This window comes from Cavia porcellus, unplaced genomic scaffold (genome assembly GCF_034190915.1).
Source record: "Cavia porcellus strain 051 isolate PalLab524CR breed Dunkin Hartley unplaced genomic scaffold, mCavPor4.1 scaffold_26, whole genome shotgun sequence".
NCBI classification, from domain to species: domain Eukaryota; kingdom Metazoa; phylum Chordata; class Mammalia; order Rodentia; family Caviidae; genus Cavia; species Cavia porcellus.
This window is the reverse complement of record NW_026947509.1, coordinates 54,856,754-54,882,746: the sequence shown is the minus strand read 5'-3', so window position 1 is coordinate 54,882,746 and position 25,993 is coordinate 54,856,754. Positions and strand designations below refer to the sequence as shown.

The 25,993-nt window shown below is 54.9% G+C and overlaps 1 protein-coding gene across 14 annotated transcripts in view; it reads left to right on the top strand.

Moving 5' to 3' along the window:
- The window catches only part of Tns1 (tensin 1), a 217,620-nt gene extending 192,255 nt beyond the window's left edge, over window positions 1–25,365 (top strand). For 11 of the 14 annotated variants that reach the window (XM_063237476.1, XM_063237475.1, XM_063237471.1 and 8 more), the window contains 12 exons: window positions 378–416; window positions 7,285–7,483; window positions 10,129–11,123; window positions 13,646–13,732; window positions 14,453–14,584; window positions 14,947–15,039; window positions 15,647–15,724; window positions 17,145–17,216; window positions 17,445–17,613; window positions 18,280–18,348; window positions 18,682–18,714; window positions 20,782–25,365. In XM_063237476.1, the coding sequence (XP_063093546.1) occupies window positions 378–416; window positions 7,285–7,483; window positions 10,129–11,123; window positions 13,646–13,732; window positions 14,453–14,584; window positions 14,947–15,039; window positions 15,647–15,724; window positions 17,145–17,216; window positions 17,445–17,613; window positions 18,280–18,348; window positions 18,682–18,714; window positions 20,782–20,926 (2,111 nt within the window). In that variant the 3' untranslated portion in view covers window positions 20,927–25,365. The remainder of the gene's footprint in view (window positions 1–377; window positions 417–7,284; window positions 7,484–10,128; window positions 11,124–13,645; window positions 13,733–14,452; window positions 14,585–14,946; window positions 15,040–15,646; window positions 15,725–17,144; window positions 17,217–17,444; window positions 17,614–18,279; window positions 18,349–18,681; window positions 18,715–20,781) is intronic. The other 3 variants (XM_063237477.1, XM_063237473.1, XM_063237472.1) reach the window with 1 other exon arrangement.
- The last annotated feature ends 628 nt before the right edge of the window (window positions 25,366–25,993 follow it).

The following is a 25,993-nucleotide window of genomic DNA, read 5'->3' as shown; positions in this document are numbered from 1 at the left end:
GTGTTGGCATGGCCAGGGACACTGAGCCACAGAGGGAGAGCAGGGCGCTGGGCTGCCTCTCACTGACCAGCACTGCTGCTTGAGACTGGGCTTTGCAAGCCTTAGCCCTGGGCGCTGTGATGGGGACCCGAGAGCCAAGGTCTCACTCAGGCTGTGCCCTGGACCCCTGGGGTCTGTGCAAAGTGGGCCTCAGCCTTCTAGGGGCATCTCCCTAGCCTCCCTTTCCTGCCTTGCCTTTCTCAGCAAATTCAATTCTTTCTCCAGAAATGCTCCCTGATAACCAGTCTCTCTCTCTTTCTCTTGCTGGCTCTTCCTCTCACCACCTGACCTTTCTTCCTGCCTGTCCTCCTCTCGCCTCTCTTCTCCTCTTCCCTCAGAGGAAGATGAGGGGAAAGAGGTGATCAAGCTTCCAGAAGGTAAGCATGGGGTTATGTGTGACCACTCCTGCTGCCTTATGAATGGCTTTGCATGCACACAGGGCTTGACACAGTTGGCTGGGGGACAGCCCTCTCTTCTTACCTGGTCTCAAGTGACCAGGCACACAGCCTTTCTGTCCCCAACCCCTGGCGCTCCCTGAATGCTGCCTCGAGAGCTTGTAGCCACTGGGCACCAGTTCAGGGCCAGCCAGTGTCTAGCCCTAAATCTGGTGGCACCTTGTTGACAAAAAGTACCCCTCCTGCCACTTCCTCTCCAGGCGCATTTGCACCTGCCTGGTGGGTGGGCAGCCACCCACAGAGGTGGACAGGCCAGGCCTTCAGAACAAGGACTCTGTGGGCTGCACAGTCCCTTGCTGTGGAGTAGCCTGTAGGGTTCTGAGCAGCATCTCTGGTTTCCATTGCCAGACACCAGTAGTACCCAGTCGTGACAACAGAAAATGTCTCCATTGCAGCCAGCGTCCCCTGGAGGGGTAACTGCCCGAGGTTCAGAGCCACTGTCAGAGAGCCATGTCTCGCCCTTTGGAAGCCTCTGTCTGGTTTCCTCCTAGCACAGGAAGTAGGCAGTCTGTCTTTCTCGGATGGGAGATGCCTTGGGGGCTTCAAGAAAGCCGCATACCCACCCAGGACAAGCACACATCGGGACACTTGCTCACATTATTCTGAGAAGCAGATTCAAGGACTTAGGTGGCTGCGGGTCCCTGGCCTAAGTCCTGATTTGATGAACTCTTGTATGGGGCACCCGGTGAGTGGGGGCGGGCAGTGAGTGTGGAAGTGGCTCAGTGAGTTCTGGCAGAAGTCTCACGAGGACTCAGAGTGTGGGTGACCCGAAGGGGTACCAGCCTGAAAGGCTCATGTGGGCTCCTGGCAGTGACAGGCATTGGAGCTGGGAAGGGGTGGCTGGGGTGATCAGGGCCCACAGCCGTGATCCTGGGCTTCAGATCTGGGGTACACAGGAGGCTCCCAGCCCCGAGCACAAGCTGGGCTCTCAAATGCTCACATGAGAAGGTCTCAGGGTTGGCTGACAGGTCCTGGGGGCTGGGGGTGTGGCTCGGGGGTGGAGCACTTGCCCGGCATACAGAAGGAGCGAGTGCTGACACAGCTGAGCTGGCAGCTTCCAGGTGCCTCATGAATGCCTCGGCTCATGAGACCCCGAGTCCTCCCACTTCCCATCTGTCCCAGAGCCATGGAATTGGAGGGGAAGATTCCTAACCATGCTGGTGTCACCCCAGACAGGAGCTGAGGACTGTTAGGGTCGGGGAGGATGAGGAGTTGTGGGTCTCCTAACTCTTACAGAAGTGGCCCTTTCCGAGCCTTTCCTGCCTCAGAGCCTTGGGATTCCAGTGTGGGAGCTAGGATTGTTGCTGGGGTTGGGGTAGGTGGAAGGCTGGGAGCCGTGCTGCATTTCCTGACTCAGGCTCCAAGGTCTGGCTCAGACTGCAGCACATTCTTTGCTGACTTCCCTGCTGGCACTTTAAGGGGAAATTCAGAAAAAAAGGCCTGTGAGGAAAAATGACCAGTGGGGGCCTGGTGCGGTGGTGCACACTTGTCATCCCAGCACTCGGGAGGCTGAGGCAGGAGGATCGCTGTGAGTTCTAGGCCAGGCTGGGCTACAAAGTAAGTTCAAAGCCAGCCTGAATGGCATAGTGAGACCTTGTCACAAAAAGACAAAAAAAAAAAAAAAAAAAAAAAAAGATGACGAGTGGCCAAATTATTCCACTGAGGGAAAAGAAGAATGTGGAGGCTGCTGCTCCCTTCACGTCACTGTGCTAAATATATTCGTGCATTCTTTTATTCATTGATTCAGGAGGTGTTTTGTAGGACTGTTGTGTGCCAGGCATCATGCAAGGCTCTGGGGATTGAATGATAAGCAGTTCAAGATACGGTTCCTAATCTCACAAAGTGTGCATGTGAACAGGAACTGCAATTAAAGGAGCACTCAGAATTATGCATTCAGTGCGTGGGAGGGAAGGGATTTAGGGTTACGAGAATTTACAGGAAAGTACACACTCTGTGCTAACTCGGTGAAACTCAGATAGGAGAAGAGCAGAGGGGAGTGGCATGTGCAAAGGCCCTGTAGTAGGAAGTGATGGCCTACTTCTTCTAGGAACTGAAAAGTCGGTGAGGCTGTGGGACAGAGACACAGAAGCCTGCCATATTGAGATTCGATGTTGGCATTGGGAGTGGCTTCCCGTGGCAGGGGACACCCAGGATAGTTCTCTCCGTCCAGGAGATTTGGGGTGGACAGATACGGCTCAGGAAGACCCTGGCCTAGAGGCAGCCTCTCTGGGGACTCTTCTTTCTCTTGGGCTCTCGATGCCAGGTGTCCCGTGACACCTGGGTGCTTGGCACCAAGGGGTGAAGGGGGATGGAGTGGCCTGGGGAGGAGGGAGCTCGAGTCGTAAGGCCAGGTGGACGCGCTGAGCCGGGGTAGGGAGTGGTGCCACGGGTGCTCGGAGGGGGAAGTGTGGGCCGATGGAAATGGTTTGAGATTCTAACTTTTGAGCACCTGGACAGGGGACTCAGGCCTTTATTTCCTCTTGTCCTTCCACCACTCTCCTGTCTCCTCCTCCTCTGCAGTCACTGTCTCGTTCCTTCCTTTCCCCTCTCCCTTCTCTCCTTTCCCCTCCCTCTCTTCCCCCACCTTTCCCGGTGCCGGGGTCACACCCAGAGCCTCACGTGTGTTAGGCAGCACTGAACCACCGGGTCCCTGCGGTCCCCGCCTGTCTCCCTTTACTCAGGCTGAGTCCCTTTTCCACAGCTGGAGTTCTTTCCTGGGGCCAGAAAACGCACCTGAGGGTGCGGAGGCAGAGCTGCCGGTGTCCCAGGCTGGAGGAGCCCCGTCCCTCTTGTATCTCCAGCTGTTCTAAGCCACCACCAGCCACTGGGATGGTTTGGGCTCCTGGAATGTTCTCCGTGCAGCACCCTCCCTAACCCACCCTCCCAGTCTTCCTGACTGCACTGCCTGGGTGCAGGTGCCCAGGACTTGTGGAGAGGAGGAAAGCTGTAGGGTACCCAGGGTGGGAGAGACCAGAGTGGCCCAGCGTGGGCCTTAGGCAGGGGAAGGTGGTTTTAACCATCTCTGCAGATCAGAATTAGGACAAATTGGAAGGAAGTTTCCATCTCCATATGTTTCATCCACTGCAGGCAGGTATTCTCATGCCCACTTTTCAGATGAAGAAACTGAGGCACAGAAGGGCTCTGGCCAAAAAGAAGGGGAAAGCTGCAAGCGTCAGTATGCAACCCTGAGATGGGAAGGTGAGAGAAAGCTGAGGGACAGGCAGAAAAAAAGAAGCATTTTCATATGGAACTCAGTGTGCAACCTTGGCAAAATTGACATTGGGCCCTCAGCTCAATTTTTCACGGTCCCGGCAAAGCAGATAATTCCCAGAGGTCCTTCCTGCTCTGGGGTCATGAGGAATGCAGCTGGCATCGAAGGGCTTTGCTCCTCTTGACCCCAATTTGGGACTGAGGTGTGATTGGGACTGAGGAAGAGGACGGGGTGGGCGAGCACAGGTGGCAGACAGCAAGTGCAGAGGCCAGGGTGGAGCTGGGCTCCGTGTCACCCAGACCCCGGTGTCTCCTGACATCACGGTGCCCTCACACTCTGCTCCTTCTCCCCAGTGAGGGCCCATCCCTCAAGGCAGACTCCTAGTCCTTCGAGGGCTCCTCTGGCTTCCTGTGGCTCAGAAGCTGAAGGGATTGGGGTCGTGGCCACCAGACGGGCCATGAGGACGTGGCCAGCTTCGCGTTTCTCATCTGTCAGGACATCTGATGGGCCGTTCCGCCAGCCCGCTCTGTAGAGCTGTGCTTGGCCTCGAGGTGCAGCTAACTGTGGGACCTCTCAGTTTCCTGTTTAGTCGGGGGTACAGGTGCTTTTAAAGAGGGGGAGGTGCAGGTAGCAGTGTTGTTTACTCAACGTGTGGGTCAAGGTCTTGGCAGAGAGCCGATGACTCATTCCAGTGGCGCAACTAAAGGAGGGTTTAGTGGACCGTTTAGAAGTCTGGGCAAATCTGTGAAGAATGTCACGTACCTTGTGCTACCCCTGGCAGCAGTAGGGAGCCATTGCCACCCCAGACCTGCACAGAAACAAACACAGCCTGAAAGAGAGGGTGGTGAGCAACTGTGGCCTTGTGTGGAGGGCACAGCCACTGACCCCTGCCCCTCTATCTCTCCTGCTCATCTCCTGCTAGTCCGATCTGGAGCCATAGGACAAGGGGTGTGGGTGATGCAGTAGGTAAAAGCCAGGCTGCAGGGACACAGATGAGGGCAGAGAAGATGAGGATGGAGAAGAGAGCAGACTAGGAAGTCATCTCTGCCGTTTCCAGCCTGAGCTCTGGGGATTGTGGGTGTCTTAGGTCTTCTAGGACCCCGCTGACTGCCTGGGGCTGGAGGGCAAGGGTTGGACCTCTGTGGATTGGTGAGGCAGACACATACGGAGGCCTGGACTCCCCTGGCTTTCTGTGGCTCAGAAGTGGGAAGTTATCTGCTGTGTATGAGGTGGTGGGAAGACCTATTAGCCAGGCAGGCTCTGGGCCCTTAAGAGGGGCAGGTGGACTCCGTGCCATCCAGGTGGAAGGAGGGACACTGCACCGTGGGAACTGGGTGAAGCTGCACTGAGCGTTTATCTGGAAGGGTCAGGAAGTGTTCAGAGGGAGAGATGGATGGGGCAGTGAGGAATGGGAGAGAAGAGTGGGCTCTGGCCGGGTCATCTGAGCACTTCTGCAGATGAAGTGCCCTCCAGTTGCCATCCTCAGGCAAGGAGCAGTTTCCTCAAACTAAAGCCACTCTGAAACCATTGACTGCCCAATTTCAGATGGTCCTACAGATGGTCCTGTGAATACAGGAGGGTCCGGCTCTTTGCCAGTTGATTGGGCAGCTCTGCCATTTGTCAGCTGTGTGACTAGGGCAAGGCATCCACATTCCCCGAATCTGACTTTCCTCACATGATCATTTGCTAATTTTATCCTAGGCATAGCCTGGTGGAGCTGGCATTCCTCCAGCTGATAGGCTGGTGCATGGGAAGCAGTCAATTCTAGGTGCCCATATAAGACTGTGGGCCCACACTAGGCCACCCAGCACTTGCACTGGGGTAGTGGTATGCATGCCCATCGACTGCCTGTGTTTTGTGGACAAATCACTTGACCTCTCTGGGCTGATGAGACAGTTTATTTACAGCATGGATCAGCAAACCCTGGCAGCTGGCCAAATCCCGCCTGCCACCTATTTATGTAAGGAAACTTATTACAACACAGCTGTGCCCACTCAGTTGTTGTCTGCAGATGCTTTTGCACTCAACAGCAGAGTTGTGCAATTGCAACAGAGACTGTCTGACCCACCACACCTAAGGCTCACACTGCTGGGTCCTTCACAAAAATGCATTCTGGCCCTGGGTCAGAGGACAGAACGGAAGCTTCCAGTGTCAGGCTGGCCCAGAGGGGCATCTTGAGGTGGGTGGTGGCCTGGGCTGCTGAGGGATGTTTTTGGGGGGTGGGTCTTGCTGGTTCTCTTGCAGGTCTAGGTACCCAGGTGGCCGCGCCTATGGTACCCTGTGCCTTGTACCTGGAATAGACCTTGCTGTACCCACCTCTGTTCACATGTGCCACCCAGGCCTTTAGAATCCTTCTGATAAGGGTCAGAAGCTTGTCCTCTGTGTGTGCTGGGGAGGGCGTAGGGCTGAGAGAGGAAGTCTGGCCTGGACCACCTGGTGAGGAGGTCAGGCTCTTAAAAGAGATCATGCCAGCCCTCCCTCTTAATGAGGTTTCCTTGGAGCTCAGGGGAGGGAGGCTCCATACTGTTTGCTTCTGTCCCAGCGCTCTTTTCACTGACTCAGTGACCATCACAGTTCGACCAGCAAAAGGTGCAGGGGCCCAAGCCACAGGATGTGCAGGCACCAGCTCCTCAGAATCTCAGGCTGGTTCCGGCCAATGATTAAGAGTGGCAGAGCCTGGCTCTGTGCTCAGCCCTGGTCCCTCAGGTCAGATAGTGACTGCGCCAGGTTTGCAGGCAGGGAAACCTCAACCCTCACCGGTCACACTCCTGTTTGCTGTTACTGTTAGCATCGGGCTAGTTCCCGGGCCAGCCTCCGAGGCTGTGGCAGATGTTGGACAAGCGCTGGGCTGGGAGCTGTGCCTCTTGCCGGTTTATTTCCTGCCTTTAGACCCCTCTATAAAGTGGCCTTTCTGGCTCTTTCCTCCCTTGCAGCCCCTGCTGGACTGTGCTGAGCACCAGCAGGGATAACATGGGTCAGTGTGCTCTGTAAGCTGCCCAGTGCTGCAGAAATGCCAGAGGTGGGCACAGGATGTCCAGCTCTACCTGGCATGGGTTTCTCTTGAGGAATGCTAAGCGTGTCAGGCGGAGGTGGGTGGTGTCTTGCTGGGTGTGACTCATCGGCACAGGCCTGTTGCTAGGTGAGCAAGCTTGTTTCTGGATTCTTGGCATGCGGAGGAGCCTGGGGCTGTCCCGAGGCAGGGCAGGGCTCTGTGTCCACCCTACAGCCACAGACTCCAGTGGGGCCTGAGGGGCTGGGCAGCAGCATCACGTACGGAAGGAAAGGAGTGGTCACAAGGACACCAGCGATGGACAGATGCTTGGGGGAGGACTCTGCGATGGCCATGTGCAGAGGCAGTGCCTGGGTCCATTGGGGGAAGCTTCTCCATGCCAGCCCCAGCATGGGCCCCAGGGAAAGCGCCCCAGCATCATGGGGATCTGTTTCTGAGCTGTCTTTCCTCCAGGCTGGACACTGGGGGGTTGTGTTTCTTGACAGGTTGGGTGGTGTCCATACTACATCCCCGGGGACCTCAGTCTCTGTCACTCTGGCACTGAGTCTCTGTCCCCTTGTCCCTTGCAGAACCTCGGAGTTATGTAGAGTCAGTGGCGCAGACAGCGGTGGCCAGGCCCCAAGCTCAGGACACTGAGCCCAAGAGCTTCAGCGCCCCAGCTGCCCAGGCCTATGGCCAGGAGACCCTGTTGAGGAACGGGACCCTGGGCGGCTCCTTTGTCTCCCCCAGCCCCCTCTCCACCAGCAGCCCCATCCTCAGCGCTGACAGGTAAGCTGGGAGTAGGGAGCACATGTGTGAGGGGCCGAATCCAGACCTGGGTTGGGAGGGTCCTGGGATCTGTCCAGGGTGTTGGTGGGCAGAAGTCACCTCTAGATTGCTGCCCCTTATGAGCCCACCTCATTGTGTGCTTTGAGAGAGCCTGTCCTGAGCTCCGAGTTTTATGGGGAGTCTGGGACGAGTGAGCTCTGATTGCCAGCAGGCTGCATTCAATCTCACCCATCTACGTGCTGAGGAAAGGAGTGAAATGGACCAGGGTGAGGGGTGCAAGATCTTTCCTCCAAGTTTAAAACCTAGAGTGGGGGGGGGCTTTCACACACTTGTAACCTCAGCATTCTGGGAGGCTGAGGCAGAAGGATTGAATGTGTGAGCCTAGCCTGGGGATCTTAGCAATTTAGTAAGGCTCTATCTTAAAATAAACAATAGGAAAGGGCTGGGGATGTAGCTCAGGGCAAAGGCCCTGGGTTCAATGCCTACTACTGAGAAATTAAGTCAGTAAAAATTTTAAAAAGAAATAAAACCTAGCCATGTATGTAGGAAGTGCTTCCAAGGCACCAGCCCCTGCCCTGTGGGCTCTGAGCGGTTATCTTCACTGTTAACTGTACTTTGCAGAAGAGGAAACTGAGGCACATCGATGAAGTTGCTTGCTCAAGGACCTCCTGCTAAGCAGTCTCAGAAATAGGCTTCCGCCCATGGGCATGTGGCTTCGAAGCCTCCTGTCTTCTCCCCTCATCCTGTGTCCTGGTGCTGTCCTTCTGGGATAGGAGCCGGATGTGCTCACAGCTGGAAGAGAAGGATAAAAGCCTGGAGATCAGGGCAAGGGCCCTTTTTTCAGGCCAAGGAAGCCTAGGGAATTTCTGAGGATTAGAGCTATCCATGGGAGGCCAGGGGAATGAGCAGGACATCCAGGGGTGCTTTGGAAGAAGAGCACAGAGGGACTGAGCCTGGGGATGTGACGGATTGGTATGGGCAACTGAGGTCCCACAGCCTGCAAGTGAGATGACTGAGGGATGACATCAGTATCCATCTGAGCCCATCAGAGGGAAGCCAGAAGTGGGCAAGGGACAGTCCCTACTGGCAGCATAGGAGAGAGAGGGCCCACTTGGAAGCAGTGAGAAGCTGCCTGATTACGTGGGAGTGAAGATTCCATGTCTCGGAGAGGAAATGACCTAGGAAAGGGAAGTTATGGTTGGCTCAGGCCAGGTCTGGAGGAGGACCCGTCCCTGGCAGGAACTAGCCCTGGGAGGGGAGACCATCCCTTCTCGAGCCCGTCTTCCTCCTGACTTGGGATTCAACAAAGCCTGCAAATGCCTGACTCTTCCTTCCTCCCATTTCTGTGCGTGGCCCATGGGTGAGGCTGCTGCTCAACCTCCACTGGCCCAGCAGAGTGAGGTCCCTGGGAGGAAGCTGGGGAGCTCTAAAACCTCGAGCCAAGTATGCACCTCACAGCGCAATCTACCTCGAACTCCCCAGCTTCTCCATGGAAGCAGAGGCTGCAGCGTTGAAGAGGGCCAGTGGTGCTGTTTGCAGGAGCCCGGAAGCTCCATTCCTCCTCTGGGATGATCTTCCGGAACTCTGGCTTAGCAGCTCGTCCCTGTGCTGCTCACCCTGGTGCATCCTGTCGTCTGTCTCATTCTTCACTACCAGGAGGCGGCATTCTGCTCTGTCCCTTTAGGGTACCGAGTGGACTTCGTCCTGGCCTGGTCGATGACCTCCTTACCCTTGGTTTCTGCTACCCAGGGAGCCTAGGGAGGGACCACCTACCTGGCCCAGAGTCTCCCTCTGCCAGGGCATACAGTGCGGACAAACCTGCCTGCCACCTCCATAGCTGCCGCTCACCCAGGATCAGCTCATCCAGCCCCTCGTTTTCCACATGGAAAGCTTTTAGCAGGGAGGATGCTGCTTACCCAGATGCACTCCCCTAGCAACTGAATTTTATCAGGATCTTAGAATTGGGAGGGTCCTCTGAAGCTCAGTTAACCTAACCTCCCAGTGGAGAAAAGGCCTTTCACAAGCTTATGAGCCTCTGCTTGAATTCTCTTGGTGACGGGAGGCTCTTTACCACTCGAGGTAGCTTGCTCCTTTAGTGATCAGATCCAGTGGCTGGAGAGTAGACTTTATAATTGGTTGATATCCTCCAGTCTGAAACCTTCCCCCCACGATTCCATTTCTCTGTGATTCTGAAGCCACCTGAGAGTGAAAGCCCCGTGGCAGTGCTCTCAGTGTTTAAGGATGATGGTGACACACATGGGGAAACTGAGTCAAGGTGGGCCATGTAGGAACGGGCGCCAGATGGCTTGATTTGTGGTCCTCTGTGAGTTTCTGTGATGTTGGAGACCATAACGGCACAGTCCCGTTCAGTGTGGGTGGAGGAGATTCCTCTGGCTCAGGAGTCGGCGTGCACCACTGAGTAGAAAACATGGACTTTTACAGCTGTGTGGCTCTGAGCTTCTTGCTTCATCTCTCTGACCTTCGGTTTCTCTGTCTAGCAGTTCCACGAGGTAATGTGTAACAGCTCTAACATTCTAAGACACCACGAGCAGAGCTCTTGTTGGTGCTATTTGTGCTGGAAGGAAGCCTGGGGACTCTCTGAAAGCCCGCTGGCGTGCTGACCTCTCTGTTTGTTGTCTCTCTAGCACTTCAGTGGGAAGTTTCCCATCAGGGGAGAGCAGCGACCAGGGCCCCCGGACACCCACCCAGCCTCTGCCGGATTCTGGTTTTCGCTCCGGCAGCCTGGGCCAGCCCAGCCCTGTGGCCCAGAGAAGTTACCAGAGCCCTTCTCCTCTCCCGACTGTGGGCAGCAGCTACAGCAGCCCTGACTACTCACTTCAACAATTCAACTCCTCTCCGGAGAGCCAGGCCCGGCCTCAGCACAGCATAGCCAGCGTCCACATGGTCCCAGGAAGCCCCCAGGCCCGCCACAGGACAGTGGGCACCAACACTCCGCCCAGTCCTGGTTTTGGCCGGCGAGCCATCAACCCCAGCATGACTGCCCCTGGCAGTCCTGGTTTGAGCCACCGTCAAGTGATGGGTCCATCAGGCCCCGGTTTCCATGGCAATACAGTTTCCAGCCCCCAGAGCAGTGCAGCATCCACTCCAAGGAGCCCCAGCCTGGGCCGGCACCTTGGGACCCACCAAGGCAGTCTGGCCTCTGGTGTCCATGGCAATGCGGTAGCCAGCCCTGGAAGCCCCAGTCTGGGCCGTCACCTGGGAGGGTCTGGATCCGTGGTTCCTGGCAGCCCCAGCTTGGACCGGCACGTTGCCTACGGTGGCTACTCCACCCCTGAGGACCGGAGACCCACGCTGTCCCGGCAGAGCAGTGCATCTGGCTACCAGGCTCCTTCCACTCCCTCCTTCCCCGTCTCCCCTGCCTACTATCCCGGCCTCAGTAGCCCCGGCACCTCACCCTCACCAGATTCTGCAGCCTTCCGCCAAGGGAGCCCAACGCCAGCCCTGCCAGAGAAGCGGAGGATGTCGGTGGGAGACCGGGCCGGCAGCCTCCCCAACTATGCCACCATCAACGGGAAGGTGTCCTCCTCGCCTGTCACCAGTGGCATGTCCAGTCCCAGTGGGGGCAGCACGGTCTCCTTCTCCCACACTCTACCTGACTTCTCCAAGTACTCCATGCCAGGTAGGGCTCTCCTCCAGCCCTGAGAGATGGTCCAAGCTAGGACTTCTGTCCAGGCCATGCCTTGGCAGAGGGCCTTAGGGGAGTCCCTGACTTCTGGGCCTCAGTTTCCTTGTCTGTTCAGGATGTGGGTGCCATGGTGGGGATGTGAGTGAGGGTGGAGGTAATGCAGATACTAATCATAGCTTAACTGCTATCATGGCCAGCATTGTCACAGCCATCTGTTGGGCACATGTTATGTGGCAGCCTCAGACCAGCACTTCCCTGGTCAAGTAGCTTCTTTACTCTTGCCGGGAGCAGCCAAGGCTTCCAAAGGCGATGTCATTTGTCCAGAATCACACAGTTAAGACTAGCAGAGCTAGGTTTCCAATCCAGGTCCCCACTGCCCGAGCTAGTTCCCTCAAAGTGTTGGTAGATTGTCTTCATTATGTGTTCATATATATTTTTTCTGGTACTGGAGATTGAGCTTTTGTGCTGAGCTATATCCCCAGTCCTTTTTTATTTTTTATTTTGAGACACCACCTAGCTAAATCAGGATGTTGTGCAGTCTGGGCTTAAACTTGAGGTCCTCCTGCCTCAGCTTCCCAGAGTGCTGGGATTACAAGCTGGCTCCACTGTGCCTGACCATGGGTCCCTGTCACAGGGACTGTCGTGACGTAGCATAACTTTACAAGTATGCCTTCTGAACGTGGGTCTCTATGCCTTTTGCCAGCCCCACCGTGCACATCAGTGATAATAGGTCTGGTGACCAGATGTGACATGGGTCGGGACTAGGGCTTGGCTGTTTTCTCAGAGCCAAGGTTCTCTCCGACTTCCTGGAAACCCATGTGGGTTTGCACAGTGAGCTCTTTCCCCAGGACTTGGCCTCTGCCCGAGAGAGTTCTTTGTCTACTGTCACAGAGGTTGGGGCCTTGGGTCACCCTGACTGTGTGGGGAGCGGCCTTGAGGCTCCAGGTGTGAGGTAGATGTAAAGTGTCCCAGGCAGCCTCAGAAGGGGCCTCTGGGAGCTCCTCCCATGTCGCTGCTCAGTCCTGCCCTCAGCCTGCCAAGGCTGGACACCTAGGTGACCCTGCACCCCCGTGCTTCCTGCCCGCCTACTGGGGACATCTGGTTCCCAGCCTCTCTCCTTGAGGGATGCAAAACTTCTAGTAGTTGGGATACTTCCTGTTTCCCACCATCTTCCCTGCTTAAAATAGCAGGAGTCAACAGAGGAAGGCACGTGGGGCTGCAGCCGCCTCTGACAGCTTGTTAAAAGGGCAGATGGCAGCAGTTGCCAGGGCGGCAGGGTAGGGACAAGAGGCCTGCAGCCCTTGCCCAGAGGAGAAGCTGATCTCTCCTCCTCCTCCTTGCCAGCCTCTGGAGATGGAGCCAGAAGCCCGAGGAAGGGAAACCTCAGTGGAAATGGACGAGCCCCAGAGATGGGCCTCCTGGTCAGCTCCCCCAGCTCATCCTTAGCTCAGGGCCCCTGCTCCAGCCTCTCCCCAGACACCGGGGAGGAAAAACGCACAACTGGAATATCCCTTTGTTTCTTTCCCTCTGCCTCTTCCCCACCCCCTTTTTATTTTCTTTGAGACAAAGCATGAAGGAACACAGTTAGGAGGAACAAGCCCTGGCACTGTGTGGCATGGCAGGGCGACTGCAGTTGACAGTAGACTGTCACATGAATTATGTGGAGCTAGACAGACTCCAGAGTCTAGGCCAGCCCTCCCTCGCCTGTCCCACGGCAGCAGAGACTTTTTGCCTTCTGTGATGCGGGACCCCGGCTTAGGGAAAGGCCAGGGCGCCGCAGGCACGAGTCTTTTTTTCTGCCCTGTTGTCTCAACTGTTGTGCTGCAGTTGGGAGATAGGGGCTGGAGAGGGTGTCAGCCCATAGGGTGGGAGCTGTGGGAAGACTACCCCAGAATCTTCGGGAGAAGAGGAGAAGCGGGGGAGGCTGCTGGCAGCTCAGTGAGGACATCCGGCCAGCCCTTCATCAGCAGGGCAGCTCACCACCTCAGGATGGTTGGAAGGAGACAGGGATGGATGAAAAGACCACTCTGCATTCCTTCCTCTTACGCTCCACCATGTTGGGGTACACTAGCTTTCTCTGTTGGTTTCCTGGGGCATCCATCACAAAGTATCACACACTTGCTTCTCAAAACAACAGCCATGGATTTTGTCCTAGGAATGGAGGTGAGAGGTCCAAAGTTCAGGTGCTGGCAGTTGGTTCTCTCTGGAGGCTCCAGGGGAGAGTCTGTTATGGGCTCCTCCTATGGCCAGTCACCCTTGGTGTCCCTTGGCTCATAGATGCGTCAGCCATCTTTGCCTGTGCCTTCACATGATGCTGTCCCTGTGTCTCTCTTTGTTTAAGGACTTCAGTTTCATTGACTCAGGGCTCATGTAATCCAGCACAACTTTATCTGCACTTGATGACATCTGCAAAATTTGATGACCCTATTTCCAAATATAAGTCTTAGGATTCTTCAGTGTGTCTCTCTGGGGGCACAGCTGAACCCATAACACTTTCCTTTCCTTTCCTCCTTTAGACAACAGCCCGGAGACACGGGCTAAAGTGAAATTTGTCCAGGACACTTCCAAGTATTGGTATAAGCCTGAGATCTCCAGAGAGCAGGGTGAGTGCTGTGTGTGCTGGGGGCTCTGTGGTACGCCATGTCTGCTGTCTGCCATGTCTGCCTAGGACCACAAACAGTACGGACTCGTTCCTCTTTGCACAGCTGCTGGTCACAGGGAGGGGGCTGGGATAAAGCCAGACAGTAAGAAACACTTCCTGTGGAAAGAAGGGTGGATGCTTCTTGGGAAGGTCCAGGAAAGCCATAGTTTCCCTAGGAAAGGACAAGATCAGCCAAGAAAAGAGGAAGCTTTAGCTCTCTTAGTCCTGTGGGAGAAGATTTCATTTTACAGCAGAAAAAGCCCAAAGATGAGAAGAAGACCCTGATGTGAAAATGGAGATGAAGTCCACATCAGGGTCTCAAGGAAAGTCTGTGTGGGTGTGGAGTGTCTCACCTGACAGTGCCTGGGTTTTTAATAAAGTTTTATTGGGGCACAGACACACCTGTCTATGTGCCTCTGACCCTTCCTGATGCAGAGGCAGGCTTGAGTAGTCATGACAGGTGGCATGGCCTGCAAAGCCCGAAACATTTAATGTCTGGCCACTTCCAGACAAAGTCTGTCCATGTTGGTACAGGATAGCCCTCAGAAGAGTTTAGATTCTGACATTCAAGAGTGTCATCACCTGAGAGAGAATGAAGTATGGCAGGCCCTGTAGGATTTAGGCGAAGCCAATGTTCTTGATTTCTTATTTCCTCTTTTTTCTGTGTCTGTTCCCAATTCAGCCATCGCGCTCCTCAAGGATCAAGAACCAGGGGCCTTCATCATCCGTGACAGTCACTCCTTCCGAGGGGCCTATGGGCTGGCCATGAAGGTGTCTTCACCGCCTCCAACCATCATGCAGCAGAATAAAAAAGGTACCATCATCTCCCAGGATGGGCCCGAAACCTTAACGTCTCAGTCCCGGGGCATTTGTGCCAAGCACAAAGCCAACTCTTACGGGATCTGGCCCTTTACAAGGGTGACTTTTGTGAAGAGTGCGTCTTGGGCTTGTGAAGGTGGTATCAGAGACCAGGATGCGGGCTGTGGTGGCTTCCTGGAGGGATGGGAAAGGAGTGAACGGCTGTTTCCATCCTGCGGGGTTCTAGCCATCTTGTCTCTGGGGCGCTTCCTCCCGTGCTGTCCCTGGAGCCTGGGGAAGCTGGGAAGCAGTGTTGGGAGCCGGGTGGGGGATGCCTTGAGGCCAAAGTGACCGACTCTTTCTCTCTCTGTATCGAAGGAGACATGACCCATGAGCTGGTGCGACACTTCCTTATAGAGACCGGCCCCAGGGGCGTCAAGCTCAAGGGCTGCCCCAACGAGCCGAACTTTGGTGAGCTACCCCTGCCTCTGTCCCTGCGATCTGGCTACAGTCTCAAGCCTGTCCCAGGCGCCCCTGGGTCCTCCCAAGGTCATGGGCTCTGCCTGTGTTGTGCATCACAGACTTGGCAGTGTGGAGGAGCAGTGGGTTTCCTCCCTCTGGACAGTGCTCCTGGGCTCCATAGCTTCCCTGGTGTGTCGCCCGGCCCCGCAGACACCATTAGCACATAGATAGTAAGCCACTGAGCTGGGATTTGACTTCGCAGCTTTCTGTCACTTCCATCTGATCTGAGAGCCCTCCTGCTAACCCGAGGGATTTAGGGGAGATGTGGCCGGGGAACTTTCTGTAAGGAAAGTTATTAGGTCACCTTGTGACCTCTAGAGTGAGCTTAGGAACCTTCTTCCTTGGATCTGGCTAAAAAGAAGTGAGTTTTTCAGCTGTGTTAGAGGGACGAGAGTAATGAAAGCTGAGGCTGGGCGTGTAGCTCAGTGGAGGAGCCCTCCTCAACTCCAGGTCTGCAGTAACAAAATGAAAGGCTGAAGATGCTGTGTAGGGGCGCCGTGGGTTCCCACTGCCCTTCGTTTGCTCAGCCCCTGAAAGGCTTGTGTCACCCCTGCAGGCTCCCTGTCCGCCCTGGTCTACCAGCACTCCATCATCCCACTGGCTCTGCCCTGCAAGCTGGTCATCCCAAACCGAGGTAGGTCATGAGACTGCTCTTGCTACACATCCATGAGCTGCCTGCTTCTGGTCCTGGCTCTCAGCTGCTCCAGAGTGAGGGCCAGGGTTGGAGGACACCTGTCACCTTGCCAGTACGGGAAACTGAAAGCCACTCACCGTCTCTTCTTTTTCTTTCCTTATTAAAAAAGAAGGAAAAGTTCACCTCAAAATATCAGCTCTAGAAGCATCAGTAAATTGCCTTTCTAGATGGTTCTAGAAAATACTAGAAGGTGTCAAGAAATTCCTTCTGAATTCTCTTTGAAAAAAAAAAAAAAGCCTCTTCCTGAGGGAGACCAGAGAAGTAGGGAATATTCTTGAGGTCGAAATAAAGCCTCTGACAATTTCTGTCCACTTCACTACTAGCTTAAAGTTCAAATACATATGAAATAGTATTATCAACCACACAATTTTGGCACAAATTAAATTATATTTTAATGGAATTTACTGTAGTAGTTCAGCAATTACAGAATCCTCTATTTAAGTTGTATAAACCAGCAGTTCTCAAAGCGTGCTCCCTGGTTATCAGATTCTCAAATTTGAGAAAAGTGTTCTCAAATTCCTCATCAGAAACTCTGGGTTGGGCCCAGTGATCTGTTTTAACAGATCTTCACACCAAAGAATAAGATGCACTGGTATAGACAAAGAGTTGTTTCTTATTCTTACTTTTTTTATGAGTTTCCTTTCAGAAGCAATTTTATTAAAGTATAGGTGAAATAAAAATTATACTACGTACAAGGTCTAACATGTTTGACACATGTACACATTGTAAAATGATGAAATCAAGCTATTTCACCTGTCACTCAGTTCTTTTTTGTTTTTACTTTTTTATTTTTTGAGACAGAATCTCACTGTGTGGTTCAGACTGGCTTGGAACTCACTATGTAGCCCAGGCTGGCCTCAAACTCCCAGGATGCTGGGGTTACAGGGTATCACTCAATTCTTGTGAACCTGGAAATGATTTTTGTGTTGCCTGGGTGGTTTAACGAATGAGGACATAGGTTGGTCTTCACCAAGACACTTCAATGCAAAACTGCAATGGTGATACGGATCGTTGAAGCTTGAAGGCTTGTTGTTTGCCAAGCACTGGGCTTAAAACTGTAAATGGGATATCTCAAAAACCCACTGATGTTGTCATCCTCATTTTAGACACGTAGCAGGTGCTGAGGGATGAGGTCTGAGGCCAGCTCTGCTGGGTTTCAGAGCCCTGCACCAGCAGGCTGAGTGCTTCAGTGGCTGTCGACATGCAGGCTGTATATAACCCGGTGCTGACTGCCAAGGGCCTGCTAGGAAAAGCAGTTTTCAGTGCACTACGTATCACAGAGCTCTCTCTCGAGGCCCAGCCAAATGCATGCTTCTTTCCAGCTCCAGGGATTTAGTTACTAGCTGAATTTTTGTCTCAGACCCCACAGATGAATCGAAAGATAGCTCAGGCCCTGCCAACTCAACCACTGACCTGCTGAAGCAAGGTGCAGGTGAGTGGTCACCTGAGACCAGACCCCTGCCCCATCCCCTCCTGCCGTGGCAGGTTGGAAGTCTCCCCAGGCCACAGTCTCCAGGCAGATTGCATTTCTATGTGCAGATACTTGGGCCCACGGCTGGCCTAAAATTCATCTGCTACCCTCTCCCCGATGAAGGGTTGTGGGGCATTGTCCCCCACTCCCTGCCACCCACACGCTTCTCTCTGGTTTGGTTTCCTCTAGCCTGTAATGTGCTCTTTGTCAACTCTGTGGACATGGAATCACTCACCGGGCCGCAGGCCATCTCAAAAGCCATATCGGAGACCTTGGCTGCAGACCCCACGCCAGCTGCCACCATTGTTCATTTCAAAGTTTCCGCCCAGGGAATCACACTGACTGACAACCAGAGAAAGTAAGCCTCTTCCTTCCGCTTCTGTGCCGGCTCACCTTCCCGCAGCCCTGCCGTCCACCCATTACCAGCGAGTTCGTCTCTCACACCCACCTACCTGTTACCCACTTATGCCGTGTGTCCCACATCCATTCTTCTTCTCACTGGCTCATCTGTCCATCCATCCATCCATCCATCCATCCGTCCGTCCATCTGTCTGTTCATCCATTTCCTCACCCACTCACCACTGACCTCTCTACCTACTTGTACCCATTCACCCCCCACTATTCTCCCCATGCATTTATCCTTTCATCCATCCATCCTGCCAAGGGTTGCTTGCATGGGTGTTCAGCCATAGATACAACAGAGAGAAGCCCCTGCCCCCCAGGGGTAGAGCGCCTCCTCTTGGCTTCTGCTAGCCCCAGCCCAGTTGCTCCCTCCTCCAGGGGACCTCCATTTCTCCTTCCTTAGCTTCCTTCCCAGCAATTGAGATGCGTTTTTGTGGCTCACGCTGCTGTCTCTGTGCATTGTTCAGGTCCCTGGGGGGAGTGGCACAGGCCATTTTGCTCATAAGCAGGAAGGAGGCTGTGTGGACTAGCCGCAGGCACAGATGGTGGATGGGCAGCCTGGCCTGCAGAGGCGATGTGAGAAAACAGTCACTCTGATGCTCATTCTGTGTTTGTGCTGCAGACTCTTCTTCAGGCGGCATTATCCCCTCAACACTGTCACCTTCTGTGACCTGGATCCACAAGAAAGAAAGTAAGTCTCTTAAGACCCCTTGCCCCTCCCCAGCTCTGCCTCACTGGCATGTATGTCTGTGCATGTGCGTGCATCTATTCTTGGTTCAGTGAGAAGATTCTCGTGTGCGCGGGGACCATGTCTGGCATCCTCCTGTGTCTTCCCAGCCACTGAGACCCACTTCCACCCTCTGCACATGCCCGACCCTCAGCCCGTTTCTTGTCTTCACACCCGGAAGGCACTAGCTTCTGTCCTGCAGAAGAGGGTTCCTCTGCCTTTCCGGAAGCCTGAGCTGGGCTGCAGGGCTCTGGGGAGAGTTTCAGTGGTCCACCCTGACCGCCTTTTTGTCCACAGGTGGATGAAGACAGAGGGAGGTGCCCCTGCGAAGTAAGTGTGGCTTCTCCCCCAGCCCCCGGGTGGAGCAGGGGACAGGCTGAGGAAGGGTAGCGGGGACCTTTCTGCCACAGTCACTGGGTTCTGGACAGAGCATTGCCCACCTCTGCGGTGGTGTTAGCAGTGGGGAGTGTGTCTCAGCAGGGAAAGAGTTGGGGAGATTTGGGAGAAGAACACATAGTTTTAAATGGGTCTTAAAAGAGAGACTGTTTTAGGGGAGGGGATGACGTGACTGAACTGCAGGCCCCCAAAGGTAGGATGAGTCTGTCCTGGGGTGGGAAAGTGCAGCTAATGAATAAGAAAACAGATAAACAACGTGGTGGTGCCTGCTAGTAATCCCAGCAATTGGGAGGCTGAGACAGGAGGACCTCTATGAATTTGGGACCAGCCTGGGTCTATAGTGAGTTCAAGCCCAGCCAGGACTATATAGTGAGGCCCTGTTTCAAAAAGACCAAAACACACACACACACACACACACACACACACACACACAAAAAAAAAAAAAAAACAAAAAAAAAAACAAAAAAAACAACAACAACAACAACAAAAAAAACCAAAAGCAAAACAGAACAGAAGCAGGGAAGAGATGGTGGGGAGTTTGCAGCAGGCAGTGTGAGGCCTCTTTTTGGGGAACGGATGGTTTGGCAGTGATCTGAGCACACCAACAGTGGGGCTCCAGAAAGGCTGCTTGGGAAGAGGGATGCCTTCCTCGGGTGTCAGGGTGTCATCAGGAGTTCAGAGTCCCTGCAGCTCCCTCCCCGTGTTCCTTCCAGCCTGCCAGGCAGGCCACTGCTTGCGGGCAGGGCAGGTGGCAGCCTTAGGCACGGCTGGCCAGGTCTCCCTCCAGCAGGGAGCTTGGAGATGTCCCTCCCCTGCCTGGGCATCCCTGCCACACCACAGCCTAACCAGCCTGAGGGCCACACTGAGGACCCACTTTCCCACCAGCTGGGTGTTACCCAGCCTTGTCCCAGCCCTGAAACACAGCTGGCAGAGCACAGCTGTAGGAAGTACAGGGCTATGTGTGTGTGGTATGTGTGTGTGCGTGTGTGTGCGCGCATGTGTGTGTGTATATATATATATATATATATAGTGTGTGTGTATGTGTGTGCAACCATGTGTTTTGTGTGTGCTGTGGTGTTTGATGTGTGAAAGTGTGTGTGCATATGTGCCGTGTGTGTGTGTGTGTAGAATGTGAATATTTGTGAGTCGGTGGTGTGTGCCAGTAAATGTGCAGGTAGTGTGGTTGTGCACACATGTATGCAGGGGTGCAGTGTGCATAGCTTCATGAAGTTATGTGGGTGTGGTGTGTGCCTCTGTGTGTTCACACACACCCGCACACGCGCACACACCAGGAGGCAGAACCAGCCCGGCTAATCTTAGTCTGGTCTGTCCCAGGCAGTGGGTTCCGTTGGAATCTCCAGCTGTCCTGCTGTCCCATCCTGCTCTAATTAGCAACATACTGGCTGGGAGGGAGGGGCCTATGCTCACATTCTGTTCTCTGCCCTCGTATTTTTAACTCTGTTTTGCAAGGAGAGAACTCTGGATCGCTCCAGTCTCAGTTTGGGAGGGGTGAGGGCACAGGTGTGGGATCCCCCTCCCGTTCTCTGGGAGGGATGTGCATGCCTCTGTGTGTGTGTGTGTGTGTGTGTGTGTGTGTGTGTGTGTGTGTGTGCAGGGCAGGGCAGGGATGCTGGGACCTGAGGTGTCTGCGGAGGTCGCCCCTGCCCAGCAGGCCAAGGGCAGCTCTGTCCCTGTGCTGTGTGGGATGCGGGACCAGCCAGGAGGAGCAGGGCGGGGAAGGACCGAGGAATGTTTCAGTTTATTTCTGGCCTCATCCCCACCCTGCTCTGCAGTCTCCCATTCACCCCCAGCTGCCCCCTCGCCTCTCAGAGGGGAACTTTTGCTGCCTTGAGACAAAGAGAGGCACTGTCCCCAGTGGAGGGCTCATGCCAGCCCCAGTCCCCAGTGCTTGGAGGGCTGCAGGGCTGCTGGGCAGCTGGGCCCACCTGCCTGGGCTGCTCTTTTGCCCCCTCAGCCCGTCACCCTTCCCTGCCCCTGCAGGCTCTTTGGCTTCGTGGCCCGGAAGCAGGGCAGCACCACGGACAACGCCTGCCACCTCTTCGCTGAGCTGGACCCCAACCAGCCTGCCTCTGCCATCGTCAACTTTGTCTCCAAGGTCATGCTGAGTGCTGGCCAGAAGAGATGAGTGCCCAGACACCTTGCCCAGGCCAGGGCACTGGGGACGGGGCACGTGGGAGGGGACCTGTGAATCCTGACCACCTTGAATCCAGAAGGAGGACTTTGGACCAATTTTGGAGAAGGAGAGAAGAAAGTGCATCATGGGGAGAGGGAAGTGAATCACGGAGGGGAGGGGGAGAGGGAGAAAGAGAAAGAAAAGATGGAGGAGAAGATTCCCCTGGGTAGATGGATACCGCAAAACCCCAGAGCCTCCCAAACTGGCCAGGGCTCCTTGCTCCCCTCGCCACTCTGAGGGGAAAGATTCCTCAGAGTGCACCCACTGGCCTCCTTGGGACCCACATTTTAGGGCAGAGGGATAGAAGATCTGTGTCCTTGATCACCCTGCTTTGTGAGAAGTCAAACCAAGAACATCCTTTTCTGGCCACCTGTAGGTAGGTTCCTAAGCCAAACAGCGGCGGACAGGAAGTGGTGGAACTTTATCTTCTGCAAAGGTACCTGGAGCCTGAGCGGGCCTCCAATCTATGATGGTGTGGGCGCATAGCCGCCCCAACCCACATCTTCACACTGATTTCTGTCTGCCTCTTTCTGCTAGAATCACCAACAGCTGTACTGCTCTACTGTGTCTCGTGTGTCTGTGGCACACGTGTGTAAGATCCAAAGATCAGGCTGGGGCTGAGGGGCCTTCGGGAGGTGACAGCAGCCCTCTCCTGCAGGAGCACCCAGGACGATGAGTCCTGGTCCCCATGCCTGCCCTCCAGAGGCCCCGGGTGCCACCAGCCCATTTTCCTGTGCAGAGACCCTGGCAGGCGCGGTGACCTGCTGCACAGCTTTGCCCGCTCCGTTGTACCTCAGTGGGGAGCTGGAGCTTTGGTTTGAGGAAGCGGAAGTGCTGGTGTCTGTAATCTTGGGAAGAAACCCATCAGGAAGGGTGACCCCTGAGCTCTGGCATCCACCTCTGCAGCTTGTGAGCTGGACGAGCTGCCAGCCAGGATCCCCAGCTGTCCGCTGTTCCTGGCCTGGAGCCCTAGCACCAGCCTTATCTCAGATTTACTCATCTGCATGATGTCTTTTGGGGGGCTAGGGATGGAGCCTTCCACATGTGCCCTGCCCTGCTCTGTCCTGCAGGGTCCTTACATCGGGGCTCATCCTGGGATGCCTGATTCCTAAAGTCTTGCTCACTAAGGCCCTAGGGAGAAGACTGTCACCCCTGCCTCCCTGCTGTAAATATTTTGGGGTGTGACTTGCAGTTGCCTACCGGGCTACTGAAGCCAACCCTAAAGAGCTCCTAGGGCTGCTACCAGAGCCCCACATAGCGCACCCGAAATGCCAAAGCCTTGCTATTTCCTCTTCTGCCTTGGTTTCCCCCACAGAGCCACGTTGCCCAAACAGAGGCAGAGTGTACATGTAGCCCAAAGGACTCAGAGTTCATTTGGGCAGTTGGGAAACCCCTTAACCACCTCCTACGGACTCTAAGCTGGAAGGAAAATTGATCAGGACTTCATTTTTAAGCCTATAGGGGTCCCCTAGAAAGAGGCATTGTACTGATATATAAATATATATAATATATACATGAGACATACTGACAGAACCTGTAAGCTAATAAAATATGAGAAAAGGTTAAAAAAAAGAATAGGTAAATTGACAAGAAGTATTTATTGTTTTACCGCATTGCTTTATGGCCTCCCTGGGCATAAACCAGTTCCCATCCCTTTTTCCATGTATGAGTAGAGCCTGGAATACAGGGGCCTTTATCCTTGGGGGGACCGGAGGTCTTCTTGCCAGGACCTTAGCCTTTCCCAGGCTACGACCCGGGCTCAGTGGGATGGGGTGCACATGCTCCATCCCTATGACCCCTTGTTTTCTGGTAAGCCAGGGCCCCTGGGCAGCTCCTTGGGTGTGTGGGGAGCCCGCCTTCGCCAGGGGCCTGGCAAATGTGCGAGTTTGGATGCGGGAGTGTGTGGCCACTGGGGTGTGCTTCTGTTATGCTTTTTCCTCCTCCAGGGAACTGTATCCGTGTGGACCTTCTGTTCAGGGAGCTGGAAAAGAGAGTGTCTGTTTGGCAGGGAGCAGGGTCAAAGGCCCCACTTTGGGCCTAGTAACTGAGGCCCTTCCAAAGTGCCCTTCCTTCTGGGATTGTATGCCAGTTGCCTGGGTTGGCCCCTCTATTTCTTCCCTAGTAAGGGATAAACCCTATTCTGTACCAAGATTGAGGGAGACACTCCTCTTTCCCTTTCTTTGTAAATTCCCTATCTCCCTGCACGTCCTGGGGCGCTCCTCTGCGGCAGGGCATCCTCTCCACCCTCCAGGCTGGGCTGAGCATCAGACGAGCTAGCCACCTGATCCAGGCCCAGGACTGAGTCTGGGGTCAGCCTACACGTTTGCTTTCCTACCTGCCACCCACCCACGAGTGTGGCCAGCTCACGCACTCCAGCTGGCGCCCTGGAGCTGTGGGCGAGCCACGGGAAAGACCCAGGTCTGCACTGGCCAGCTGATCACTTGCTCCCAGCATGCCTTTGGGTGGCCGTTCCAAAAGGATGATGGGAAGGGACCCTAGTCTCCAAGTGGCCCACTCGGCAGGGAGCACACTGAAGCCTGCCTCCCTTCCCTGTCCTGTGTTTCACAAGTACCCACACGCACACTGCTCTGCATCGCAGTCTATTCTTGCCAAAGATTTTCTTTTTTAAAAAAGCACTTTTACTTGTTATTTTGTAAATGTTTGCCCTCCTCTCTCTTGACCTCTTTTGCTGTCCTTTGTTGTTGAGTGTGTTTGTGAGCACGGAGAGTGCTGTCCGGCCTTGAATGTGAGCTGGGATGGGAGAGGTCTGGAGGACTGGCCAGGAGGAGCCGGAGATGTGTGGCCAGCCCAGTGCTGCAACTGGACCGCAGGTCCCTGGGGCAGCATTGGGCTTTGCCCTCCTCAGTCTGTTCAGTTTTGGGAGGCGAGGGAGAGGACAGAGCAGGGAAGGACATCTGTGATTCCACAAGGAGTGGGCTCGGAGAGGGAGGGCCCTGTGGTTCTCGCAGTGGAATGGGCTGGACCTGAGCACAAAGGAGATGTGACCCCAGAGGGAGACGGGGAGAAAGGGAGCCGTGTATAGCCTCAGGGGTGATAGTGCCCCTCCTGCGGCCACGGGGTCTCAGTTCCCTCACCTGAGGGACAGATGTCATCTTCTAGGGTTGGTGAGGCCTTTGACCTCTCGCATGCAACCCGTGAACTGTGGATCCTGGCTGCAGCATTCCTTCTCCCCCAGTTTTATGAGGGCTCCTGGGGGGTGGTCAGGAGTAGCCAGGACAGTGTGATGCGGTGGCCATGTGTGGTCCCTTTCTCAAGGGCTCCTGGGACGAGAAGGAGCAGGAATCCTGCTGCACTCTGCAGGATCTGGGCTGCGGTGAAGCAGACTCCTCCTGCTGTCCAGGGGAGCAGAGGGGCCGTGGCTGGGGCCAGCGTCCATCCCACCCTGGCTTCTGTTCACTGTATTGCCTTACAGGCTTCTTCCCTCCATCCGGTGTTGCCCAGTTTCAGGTCTCGAGAAGATCAAGCAGGCAGTGTCCCCTCTGTGGGACCACGCTTGGGGTCCTTGCACAGCTTGGGTTCAGTCTCAGCACCACCTTTCCTCCCAGTTCAGGCCCTGGGACCCTGAGGTCACGTGTCCTTGTGCAGGGGTAACAGGATGTGTGTGTGTGTGCGCGTGCGCAAGTGTGGATGTGTGTGTGCGGGTGTTTTGCTCATCTCTTTAGGAACTTATGAGTTGGGGCATTGAGTTCAATACGACCCAGCCAGGAGAGGAGTCGGAAGGCACGGCCTGCAGGGCTGCTGACTGGTGGACTCTCAGCATGGAGGACAGGGTCCGACACGCAGGGTGGGCTCAGGCAAGCTGTCCTTTCTCGTCCCCTCTCCCTTAAAATATCTGCAAGGCCGGAGGACCTCACTATGTCTGCCACACCTGGACTCTGCCTGGCAGTGAGGGTACTGTTCAGCGACACCCCCAGCGTGTCCCCTAGTCAGTGTTAAGCAGTGCGACACTCTCCTGTGGTCCGTGTTTGTGGTCCGTGTGTGACAGCACATCTGGGTGTGCATGGCTGCCTTTCACCTTTCCTCCTCTCCCTGACTTGTCACCAAACAAATATAAGCGACGCCCTATGCCACCTCCGCCACTCCCACCACACCTCCCAGGCCCTTCTTGGAAAAAGCAGAACACCCAGCTTCCTCCCCTCCCCTCCCCTCCTCTCCCCTCCCCTCCCCAGCTGTGTATTTATATAGATGGAAATATACTTTATATTTTGTATCATTGTGCCTATAACCTCCACCACCTTGTACAAACCCTGACCTCTGCTTCTCATCCTGGATGTGAATGTACACAGACGCCACCCCACTCCTGTACAGCTGCTCGATTTCTTTGCGATTCATTGTATGGCTTTATAAATGATAAAGTTAAAGGAAATCTATGCCGTTATCCAGCTTTGTTGTTTGGACAGGGGATCCTGAGGTTTCCTGTGTACAAAGGGGGTCACAAGCGAGAGCTGGCACTTAGCGAACGCTCAGCAAGTGCTAGGGTCTGCAGGGGGCTGCAGGTCTCTTTCCTCCTGCACACTCACCTGTGCGGCAAGGGCTCCCCCTGTCCTCATCTTATAGCTGCAGAAACCAAGGTTCAAAGAGGGCGAGGCATTTGCTCATAGTCACAAAACTGGCCTCATGGCAGAGCCCAGGTGTGCTGACTTCCATCCAGGGCCTTCTTAGCTGGGCCCCTTGCTCTGTTCTCTAGGGAGAGGCAGAGAGGGCTGCACAGGGTCCGGGGAGGTGCCTGAGCCTGACAGGGCTGGGCCATCAGCCTGGCTTCCTGGACATTCGGTCGTTGCTCCTGGGAGGGTGATGGGGAAGGTCAGGGTTGCCCTGATGCTGCCCAGTGGCAGGGGGTGTGCAGACCTCTGGGCTCTCTTTGTGAACTCTGGTGTGGCAGGTGTGTAGGGCATGAATGGAGGGCTGTGTAGCAGAGGGAGGGGCTGAGGGCCAAGAGATAAAGCCAGGGTAGGCTGCAAAGTGCTCAAGCTGAGCGGCTCAGCCTGAGGTCCAGCT